Raw genomic sequence first — 12,094 nt, forward strand, 5'->3', positions numbered from 1 at the left:
GGGTTGGATCCTTCTGAAGGACACTATCAGGAAGAGGGCCAGGCTGAACTTGCTCCTCTTTCCCAACAGAGACAAAAACTATTGATGTATTCAGGTAGACCCAGTCTGCTCGTAAAGTCAAAAGATTCCAAGTTTATTACAAGGAATTTGGTCTCAAAGAGCCGACAAAGTACCACTAGGAAAGGTTTGGGATACCTGTTGGCGAATGTTACTTCCTTGATCAGTGACGAACCGTTTATTTTGGAAACTGGTTTATTAAGAAAAAGTGTCAAATATTCTCTGATTCCAGTTTCTCAAATGTTAGGATTTGCTTCTATGCTCGGTTTTATTTACATCATGAATAAAATGAAATACCCTTGCGTTTTGGACTGTTGAGAGTTGTGGTAATTAATCAAACAAATACTCTATATCGTCATTGACAATGAAAATCAGCCAGGCTGCTAAAAAGAACAAACAATAGAGTTTATGCCCAGCATCCTGCGTAGGCTCTTTCATTCATCTAGTTTGTAACAGTGTGAGACAGCTGGACTTGCCAGGCTTCAATCTATGTGTTTACTGGATCAATCAGTGACCTTTAAGAACTACTGGCAGCCACAGGGGGGTGGACACTAGGTCATACGCAGTGAGAAGACACTGTAGTGGTGAGTATTTCTTAATGGAAGGAAGATAAAAGAACGACACTGAAGGCTGGAACGGATGTTTTTGCTCTTCTCCCGACTGGCCTTGATAAGATGTTATATGGTTCTGTGATCTGATTGGCTGAAGATCGCTCATGATAAACGGTGATAGACAGTTGGTTTATCCAATCACCTGCAAAGTTATTTTAAATATGCCTGCCCTTTTCCAAACAGTTTCCAACAACAACTTCCCAGATGGTTCTGTGTAACGAACCACCTGGGTCAATCAGGTTTGGTGGTTACCAATTTGTTTGGCTCGTAACACTTAAGCACTATCTATCTGTGACTCATTATCACTTGTTGCATATGATTATGGATTTTAACCAGATAAAACGAAGAGGGATTTTTACCCTTTTATATTTCAAAAACTAAATGTTTTGCAATAGTCAGGTTGGGAACTACTGGTCTAGTTTATGTAATACATTTCTCAGGGATAGATGACCATTGATGTGATCATGTGATATTTTCTGACTTTCCTGACTTCCTGACTCACCTGAACATTACATTAAACATCAAAATGGATGGTGTGATAATGGACGCTGCAAACAATATGCAACAGCTGTGTCCTAAAAAATTCAGACAAAAGACCCGGAAACTGAGATAGAAAACAGTTTAAAATATGAAAAATGGGACTAAATTCCACCTTGAAATGCAGACCTCAGAGAATCCACGATCCCTGACTTAAAACGCAACTGAACAAAGGGGAGAGAGGGGAAGGGAGCAAGAGTGCATTTGTGTGAACAGGGTTTCAGCAAAGAGAAAGAAAGAGGGCGAACTGAGGTGATTTTTTACTTTGTTGTGTAGGTTACAGCAGACCTGGCTGAGCCTGTTCTGACACGTTCCTACTCTCCTCCCCTTTCTCTGGTGTTCCCTCAAAGACAACGCCCTGCACATTCCCCCTGTGGAGCCTGGCTCTCAGCTTCCTGATCACCAACACCCAACAAAAAAAAACCCTTGAGCAACACACTCAGTCTGTCAGGTTCCCGCCATACTTAATGAGAGCAAGGTGCCATCACCTGCTGGCTACTGGATGCAGATCTTTTCCTGATTTTAAAATAATAATAAAAAACCTACAACCTTAAAATATGAACTGCTTACAACATTTTAAAAAGGGGGCACTGAATACATGAGTCAGTGGCGGCATTTTTGCATTAGGGAGATTAAAGCCATGTCCATTTCCTGCTACATACTGATGTGAAATGAGATAACATTGAATTAAAAGTTAGCAAAGAAAAAGAATTCACGCTTTGCTGGTTTTAGACAAAAAGGAACTTGTATGTAGAGGTGTGACTCATGTATGTTAAGGAAAACCCAAGATGACAAAAGGCATTTAGGAAAGCAGCCAAACAACCCCCATGCAACAGATTAATACATCCACTGATTCTCATTGCTACAGTCGCTATCTTGTCAGTACGTCTCCACTCGGCCTCTATTGATATTCAGCTTTGGTGTAAACACTTGTTCAAGTTCTCCTCTGGTTTAACCTAAGGCTAACTGCCGGGCATGACCTTTGTCTTCACTGAGCTTGTTCCTTATTTATCCGTTTAAAAAAAAAAAAAAAAAATCACATTTCCTCCTCAAACTAAATCTCTGCCTCTTTTAACGCCTATTAAGACAAGTGCACAACTGAATGCCAGAAAGATCAGTTAACAGGAAAAATACTTAAGCTGTTGCTTATTATTTCAAGGAGGAACTTGTTGGACTTGTTCAGAGGGAGAGAGGAAGAATCCATATTTAGAGATATTCTAACGAAAGGCTTGCCCCCATGGGATTGTGTGTCCCCGTGGGTGTGTGAAAAGTAACTAACACAGCAGGCGAGGGTCCTTTGTGCAAAAAGGGTATTGGTCTGTAGATACGACAGATAAACCGTCCACTTGTGTGCCTTCTGTTCCAACAGAATTTCTACATATTGCTGCAGGAACAAGATTGAAATGGTGCACAGAGCCACAAGTTTCTGAGAATGTGAATAAATCAACTCATTTGGTTTCACAATAGTGGATTTGAAACTTCCTGATTTGTCCTCAGGTTCTGAGCACTGAAAACAGGCTCCTAGAAAAAACTAAATAACAGTAAAAGCTCAAGGTTTGTGCTGTCCCAATGAGGCGGGTATTTCCATAAAAAAACACGTTTGGCCTAGTTTCATGGCAGTTGCCGTTTGCACATTGTGTAACGTAACAGACGTCTGAAACAGAAAGCGCACATCGCAGGGAAGTGTGGGGCAAATGTGTCGTCCTGTTACTCATTGACACGCTTACTGTAGCACAACACCAGTGTGACAGCCAACAAAGAAGTCTTTTAACCTACATGTGTGAGAGTGAAACTGAGGTTATGTGGTAAATTCCCAGTTCACAGACACTCTTTAACTGTTTTTGGTGCTTTTTGATTTGAGGAAGTTTCAGATTATTTAAATATACTACAAGTTCAGTGTGAACTGTACAGAGTTTTCTGCCTTTCTTATTCAAGCTGGTAAATGTCTGTGATCCTTTATGTTCTGTAATTTGTTACATTTCCTCTTACAAATGAATGACTAATAAATCCCACAAAGCCCCTCATGGTTTAGATTACGCAGCTGTTTTGTGGTTATTGCTGATTACACCAATTTTTCCAATGCAGGAAGTGAAAAACATACAAATATGATACATACTTTCTGTATAAAAGGGAGTGGTTTTTGTTTTTTTTACTTTCTGCTTTAAAATAGAAGTGATCAACATGACTAAAAATAAATAATGAAACAAGAGTGGGCACTTTGTATAATGCAAATGCAAAGACACAAAACAAGAACACGTTCACATTAATCTGGTGATCAGCAAACTCATATCACTAAGTGAGGATGGCAGAGTGTTGGTTCGTGACACATCACGCTGTGCCAGTAAGATAATCGATCTCTATATCAACTGAAAAAAAGCCGCAGCATCATTTTGGGTTTCTTAAACCATGCACACGAGTTGGTTTCTGGTAGGGTGAAAGTTAGCAACAGTGAGGGACGTTTACAGTCAGACTGATGTGCTCTCCATGGCTCAAACTTCATCGAGTTATATTTCATATCATTAGTTTGTTGATTACCGGAGGTGTCTGTCAGAAAATAGTGAAGAATATCTATCACAATTTCTCAGGGGCCATATTGGTAACTTCAAATAGCTTGTTTTGTCCAACCAACAGTCCAAAAGAAACATAAAAATAGAATTTACAGTAATATTAGGCAGTAAATACTCACATTTGAGAGGCTACAGCCATAACATTTTGGCAGTTTAGCTTCATGAATGACATTTTCCATTCTCTGGTTCCAGCTTTCTCTGTCTTAGATCACTGTAAACTACATTTCTTTGGGTTTTGAAACTGTTTGTGGGAACAAACAAAATGTGAAATTGTCATGTTGGGCTCTTGGAAACTATGAATCATGAGATTCAATCATGATAAATAATAATCAGATTAAAAAGTGGGGTCAGTCATTCTGGAGAAAGACAGTTGATTAAGTCTCATTTCCAGGTCGTCACATAGCAACACTTTGTGTTATTGTGAGTGAGAAACATACAAAGTGGCTGGGAGAGAACCACAAAACACAACAATTGACATTCGTGCCCCCAGGTTGTCAAATACAGACACTTTGGATTGCTAAAGTGTCTGTATATGACACCCAGGGAATTACACTAATCAACTAGCTTTCTCCAGAATGACTGACTGACCCCACCTTTAATCGACTGGTTTTGCAGCTGAGGAATGTGCAAAAATACTCTTCATAATAAAAGGGACGGCTTGACCTCTATAAGAAGTAAAGATTAGAATAAATAAATATATTTCCCAGAACCAGTGCAACATCTTCCCATTCCTTGTCTTTGCCAGTCTGTAGGATTTTGTGGCATCTAGTAGTTTACCCTCCCCTTCCAAACACGAAGGAGAAACTACAGTGGCTGGGAAACACCTCTAACTAGAGCCAATGTTTGGTTTATCCTTTCTGGGCTACTGTAAGAACATGGTGGACTCTGCAGTGTCAGTATATATAAAAAGGCTCATCCTAAAAAGGTAACAACAACTAAATAATTCCTATTTAAAGGTGATTATACACTAATGAAAACATAGTTATTATATCCCATTTCTGCCAATAGATCTTCCTAAATGTTACAAACTGGACCTTTAAGTGATGAATCCTAACATTAGCATTAGATGTCTGATGGCACAAACTGTCTCCAAACTCTTTTTGCCTCAACAAAAATAATGATTTGGAGCGCTACAACAGATGTGTGGGGGGTGTCCAGCTTCACAGTAACCTACCTCTAGCACCGGGCCGGCCCCGAGGATGGGGCGTATTAACCCGCAGGAGTACATCTTCTGGCTGAGGGCGGTCAGGCAGTGGATGAGATAACTGCTGCTTTCAGTCTTCCCTGAGCCACTCTCGCCAGATATGACAATACACTGGTTGACCTTCCTGTTCAGCATGGCATGGAAGGCCACGTCTGCTATGGCGAATATATGAGGGCTTAGTTTGCCCAGCGGCTGGTTCTCGTACATCTTGACGTACTTGGGATTGTAGTAAACAGGAAGGAACTTATTGGGGTTCATGGCGATGAGGATGTTACTGGCGTAGGTGTAGATTTTAAGTTTGTAGAAGCGCTGGCGTAAAGCCTCCAGGATACTCTCCTCGCTCACAGTTTGGAGGTTACAGAGGTCATCGTAGTCCTGGCTGCTTTCTACGTGGTTGCCTCCATTCTTGCTCTGCTGCTGCTGCAGGATGAAGTAGTACCCCTGGCTCTGAGGGTGCCACTTCTGTGTCTTTGGTGGCCACTGCAGCACTCGCTCCAAAAGGCAGTCCCCAGGCTCCAGCAACCTCTCCTCTCCGCCACTCTCCCTGACCTCCAGCAGGCCGTACGTCTGGTTGGTGTCCAGGCCCAGAGTGACCACGGCATTGTGGATGACTGTCCTCGCAGTGTCCCCACTGCAGACCTGCAGGGGACAGTAGGCGGCTGTGTCCAGGGGCAGCCTGGGGTAGATCTGCACAACACGGGACTCTTCTTCCTGCTCAGGGGCCCCGGCTCCATCTGTAGTGCTCATCCTGATTTACAGATATACTGGGAGGCTTCAGCATACCTCACTGCACACACTCTCTGCCAGCTCCCACTGCAGAAACACACACATAATGTCACCAAATGTCTCAAAATGAAGAAAAGCAGAGTAGAAATAAAGGTAAAAGTACAGGTTAATCTCACACACCCTGGACACTTTTACAAACATTTTTACAGTAAAATAAAAAAAAGAATAATTTCTTCTTATAACAACCTCTTTGTTTGCCTCGTTTCCCACAACAAGTCGATCATTAACCAACATTTCCTCTTCTTAATCAAAATTCCCACATACACTTCCGTCCAGGTGACAAATGAATAACAGCAACAAACTTCCAGCGGTATTAAAAATGTCAAAATAAGTCTCACCTTTCCAGGAAAAAACCACAAATTTCATCTCTAAAGAGCCGAAAAACTTCTGAAAGCGAAGAGGAGAGGAAGCGTTGACGGACTCCAAACACACAATTTAAAGAAGAAAATAAACTTTCTTCACCAGAGCTTCCCAACAAACAGGTGAACCAAAGGAAACCACAAATAAAAGCTTATTCACGGGTTTTAAATGGCGAAACAGAAACTTTTCTCCAGCACTTCGGCGACGTTGTTGCTCGTAAATAAAATGACTTTGTTTCTTTTCTTGAGGAGGTGCAGCGTCTCCTCGGCGTCCTGGGCGAAAAACTTCAGGCTAATGTTACTTCCTAGATTATTTTCTCCACACACACACACACACACACACACACACACACACACACACACACACACACACACACACACACACACACACACACACACACACACACTCGTCGATAATAAATAGATGCGTTTCCCTTCACTGACCTGAGAGATGTCACTCTTTAGCCAACAGGAGATAAAACTGCTGAGAGAAAACTCAAAAACATCACTGGACTTTATAACAGAGAGAGAGAGAGAGAGAGAGAGAGAGAGAGAGAGAGAGAGAGAGAGAGATAGACTTTCACAGGACCGAGGAGGAGAAGTTAATGCAGAGAGAGATACGAGTGAGCAGTTTAATTCACTTCATCTGTCATTATGGTCGAGCTGTGTGGTTTGAGCACCACCCAGTGGACGTTTGAGGTATTACAGTCAATATCACATCACACACACACACACACACACACACACACACACACACACACACACACACAGCTGACAACTTGTTAATAAAGTTATGGATATTTCATATTATATTAAAATAATATAATAAAATAAACTGTACAATTAACTGTATTAATTGACTGTATTTTCTGTGCTTTTATTGACTTTAATGGATAGTGACAGGAAATGGGGAGGTGGACACACAGCAAAGGGCCATAGTTCTGATTTGGAGGAATTTTTTGGGAACTTTTTATACAATTTTCTGTTTGAACTATGTATTTTTAAAACAATAATTCAGACTTAATAGGCTTCTTTTTGGCAAATTCAGTCTTTTCTTGTGACTGATACTTGGCCATTGTTCTTTAAGACAATTTGATTAACAATTTACTTTTCTTCACAGAAGTGAACCACATGCTGAGATATTAGCCTACAGTGTATATTTTTCAGGCTTTGGCGACCCCTAGTGAGGGTCCTGACCCCCAGGTTAGGAACCACTATCATTGAGTATACTGACAATCTCAGACTAAGTGACGTATGTTACAGATATTTCATATTATACTCAATGCATTATAATAACAGTACAATGAACTCAAAACTGCAGGAAGTTTGTGTAAATTGAGTAATTTTGATGAATTTTGTGCAGATTATTTACAGTGAATAGATTAGTTTTCCTTATATTTTTAGGAACCTTTTACACAATTCTCTGTCTGTATTATGCTTTTTTTATACTTGAAATACTTTTCCTTCTCATTCAAAATTTTACTTGAGTAAAAATACAAATAATCATCAAAATGTTCTTTAAGTACCGTGAGTAAAAGTACATAATATGCATAATTGCTCATTTCAGAATAATGTATGTTATAATTATTGATGCATTAATGTGCTTTAATGGTGTAGCTGGTAAAGTTGGAGCTAATTTGAATTACTAATTATTAATAGGAGAGCTTCTGAATTTCCCTCCAAGGGATCAGTTTTCTTAACCAATAATAATAATATATCATAATTTATTTGTTGATTATATTTTGTAATATGAATCTAAATCTACAAAGAGTTTAGTAACTGAAGGTATAAAATAAGAAGTACAATATTTCTCTGTACTAAATGTACTTTCCACTAGTGTTGAGTATTTCCTACTAAGTTTAAATTAAGACTGGCAAAGAACAGAATGGAATAGAAAAAATAGACCAAGATTAACTAGAACTTTATTGTTCTACCAGGGCAGGAAATGAGTCTTTGCCTCATAAAAAACAAAACAGAAATACGTGAACAGAAGTTGATGCAAATTATTGAAGTGTCCTGTCATGGAGATATTTTAATGCTGTTTGTTCTTTATATTGATTGCACACGGTACAAAGGACCCCTTATTTTTCTTTTTGTTTGCCCCTGGAGATCCATCGTGTTGTCCAGAAGTACCAAATTCGGAGTGGAGAAGATGGTCAGTGTTAACAACAGAGTGAGTAGAGAGTAGAGAGAGTGTAAATGTTGTGAATGTTGCAGCAGCATTGAGGGGTTATGTGAGGTTATTTTATGCTTATGTTTACAGAATGTGTCCTGTAGAGCTGCTCCTCATGATGATAAATCTCAATAACATATTTGTAAATGATATAAATGATCCATTATAATGCTCAACACGGACCGAAAATGTGCATGTGGCCGTGAATATTGAGTCTATAATGACTTATTATGCCCGGGTTTCATTATAATTTGGCCTTACTGTTCTCACTGGATACTTTATTTAGTTTATTTTGCACAGGTGATGCTTTTATTGTCCAATCCTGTGCAATATAATGCAAATCTGCAGTGAACATTTTGTGAAGCGTATTGTGTTGTTGTTGGTGCAGCAGTGGCAGCATCATGCAAACGAATAGCTTTATAGTGAACATAAAGGTCACATAAGGTCTGCCAGTTTTATTATCTCACCTTCACATGTGAACACATTTTTTTCCCCCTTTTCTTCCTGGAACAATATTCTTATAATTTAACCCCTGCCATTAACAACAACAAAGTCTTTTCTTTAGAAAATTTAAAGTGATTTACACAAACATTACAGAGGAAATACAGCATATAATATTCAATTGCATATGAAAGGGGGAGAAACAATTACATTCAATAAAATTAAAAAACACAGAAATAAAGATGTAAGTAAGTAATAAATAAATAAAAGTGCAAGGTGGAAACCAAAACTAATCGAGCTAAAGTAAATCACACAAAACAAGTTTTGGAGAAATGTCTTAATTTTTTGAATTATTCAAACCATAAAAATAGAATAAGAAAGAAGAATCTGTGCACTTTCTAGATGTGCACTCTATACCTTCAGGTAAGAATAATAATAATGGAAGCAGCACAGTACGGTCTGTATTTTATGCTTCCTCAACATGGATTTAGTTAGCTGCCACAGATATGTAAATGCAGTGTAAAGAAAAGAAAGAAATCAATGTGACATCTTATAGCGATTCAACAATATTTTATATCTTTTATTATTATATTCATTTTTGCAGGTCTGCAGATTTTTGTCCACAGGAAGGAGGCCCAAGGTGAAAAGTAATTGTTCACACGACATCCAAAATCAATAACATTTCTTATGATGATCAGTTTTGCTTATGCTAATGCGGTGCCTGTCCATTCAGCTATATAATGACTGCAGAGGTGTTGAGCCGGTGTGTCCCAATTTAGTGAGGAGGCTCGCAGACACACTGACAGCTTATTATAGTGTGAGGAATGAAGAGAGGCAACATAAAGTGTTACTCAGCACAAATCAGCTGCTGTTGATAACGACTACCTGCAGAGGCAGCCAGATTCACCCGCAGAGGACACACACACACACACACACACACACACACACACACACACACACACACACACACACACACACACACACAGACACACACACACAGAGACACACACACACACACACAGAGACACACACACACACACACACGCACGCACGCACGCACGCACGCACGCATGCACGCGCACACACACACACACACACACACACACACACACACACACACACACACACACACACACACATACACACACACACACACACACACTTTGTGTCAGAATTGCAAATTCATCACCCCTGACAAAATACCCGCTGCTAGGTGCTGTGATAAACATGTTTGTGGTCATTTTCCAATGTGTTCCTTCTGATTATTTTAATTGGGACGATGACGGCGGCCTCGTTAGCACTGCTGGTGTCACATTAGGTGTCACTCTTGTTCCTGCTGGACTGAGCCAGTTCTGCAAAGACACACTGAATCCAGTTCAGTAGGCACAGGAGTACACAACTCAATCCCGAAATTATTGAGAGTAGAAAATTTAACAAGCTATGGTTCTATTTTAAACTATGAGAGGCAAAGTAAGTCCATGGTCGACACACTGATATTGCTCATATTGACTGAATTTATGTAGTAATCTTCTTCCAAAAACAGTGTTGAAAAATTAGTATGCTTCACAAATCACACTGACCTCTGTCATCCATCATTGACCTTTCCTCTTCTTCTTAACAAACGCCCCATAACTCAGGGGAAGCTGACTACTTTACAGTGTGTCGAGACATGCAAAGACTTTTACAGCATTCCTCTTTGTTTTATAGAACAGGTGTCCCAGTCTTTTTCTTTCCCGTGCATCCTCCGTCCCTCACCTCTCTGTTTAGGGACGGCCGTGGCCTCTCAGGTGTGCAAGAACTCATTCTTTCATGTCAGACACTGAACTTAGCCACTGTGAACAATTCCTGTTTGGTTCAATGCTCACTAATGAGCTAAGTTCTGCATCTTCAGAAAAGTCATCCTAGAGTGGCATTCGCAGCAGGAAATCTGAGCTTTTTGTGTCTCATTCTGCAAGGCAAAAAAATCTTTACACAACTCGTAAAATTACACGGTTTTTGAATGAGATTGTGGATTTAATTGATGTTGCAGTCATGCTCAGTCCTGTAAAAGTAATAATGTCTGCTGCTTTCATGCTGTGACTTATCCAAATGAGAAATCCAGGTCCACTGCAGGCAAAGAAGTCATTAAATATGGAAAAAAACACAACAGAGGAAATTTGCTCATAAAAAACAAACTGTATTAGTCTAATATATTACACTGGCCACTAATATGAATGCAGGATGTGTGGAGACACAAGATGAGAGGTTGGCCAAAGAGTTAGACCATAGTTTATTACTTTTAAATTAATACCTCTTTTTATGACATGCATGGAAATAAAATTAATTGTGCCACATCACTCCTCAAATCCAGCGATGGGAGAAGTTATATTATTTACTTTTACTCCAATGCAGTAAAAACTGATATTCAAAACTGTACTTAAAGGTCCAGTGTGCAACATTTAGGAGGATCTATTGTCAGAAATGAATATAATACTCTCTCTCTATATATAAAACTGAAGGTATGTTTTCATTAGTGTATAATATAATAATGTGTGTGTTTTGGTTTCCTTAGAATGAGACGTTTTTATCTACAGACACACACTGGACACTACTTTCTTCCTCATGCTTGGAAAGGGAGGGTGAAACGATTGGGTTGCAATTTGCAACTAAACCACTAGATGACACTAAATCCTAAACTCTGGTCCTTTAAGTAAAGTCCGGAAGTTTTAATGGCAAAATGTTTTTAAAGTATGAAAAGTAAATTTGCTCATTATGCAACAGACAACTGTCAGTGTTGTATTATTATATAAGATATTACTGGATGATTTTGTTGCAGCTGCTCAAGGCGAATCAAATTTTTACACTTTTGGGAAGGTTAAAAATTCATTATATTTTATTAAATCCTCCTATGTTTTGTAAGTAAACCTAAGTAAAAAGAAACTATAGCTTTCATATAACAGTACTTGACTAAAAAGTTCAGTATTAGAAATATAAAGGGAGGGAGAAAGTGGAAATACTTAAGTAAAGTACTTCTATATTAAGTACAGAACTAGAGTAAATGTTTTTAGTTAGTTCTGAAGAAGAAAACAGTGGTGGGTCAAACCCGGCCCAGACGGAGACCGTTGCTAGATGGTTTATTAAATACATGATGATACATTAATTACATGATCACTGGGTCTTTTACAGACTTTAAACACAGATATCAGCTTTCTCTTTTCACACAGTGGGTATATTCTCCCCTTCCCGACTCTACCTTCATCATTTGTTCTCAGATGGTTTGTCTGAGCCTCAGGACACAGGCTCAGTTTTCAGAATAAACTGTTAGTCCACCCAAACAGAGGTGTCATGACATCACCGCTTGACGGAAAACAACTCGCTCT

General features: G+C 39.2%; 1 protein-coding gene across 5 annotated transcripts in view; it reads right to left on the bottom strand.

The window, feature by feature from the left end:
- The window catches only part of myo9b (myosin IXb), a 28,028-nt gene extending 21,322 nt beyond the window's left edge, over positions 1-6,706 (bottom strand). Inside the window, exons 1-3 of one of the 5 annotated variants that reach the window (XM_051398710.1) lie at positions 6,566-6,703; positions 6,101-6,149; positions 4,947-5,789 (exon numbers count right to left, since the gene is read on the bottom strand). In XM_051398710.1, the coding sequence (XP_051254670.1) occupies positions 4,947-5,723 (777 nt within the window). In that variant the 5' untranslated portion in view covers positions 5,724-5,789; positions 6,101-6,149; positions 6,566-6,703. Of the gene's footprint in view, positions 1-4,946; positions 5,790-6,100; positions 6,546-6,565 lie in introns of those variants that run through there. The other 4 variants (XM_051398699.1, XM_051398688.1, XM_051398719.1 and 1 more) reach the window with 4 other exon arrangements.
- Between the last annotated feature and the right edge of the window lie 5,388 nt (positions 6,707-12,094).

The sequence above is a fragment of the Dicentrarchus labrax genome, unplaced genomic scaffold (genome assembly GCF_905237075.1).
Source record: "Dicentrarchus labrax unplaced genomic scaffold, dlabrax2021, whole genome shotgun sequence".
NCBI classification, from domain to species: domain Eukaryota; kingdom Metazoa; phylum Chordata; class Actinopteri; family Moronidae; genus Dicentrarchus; species Dicentrarchus labrax.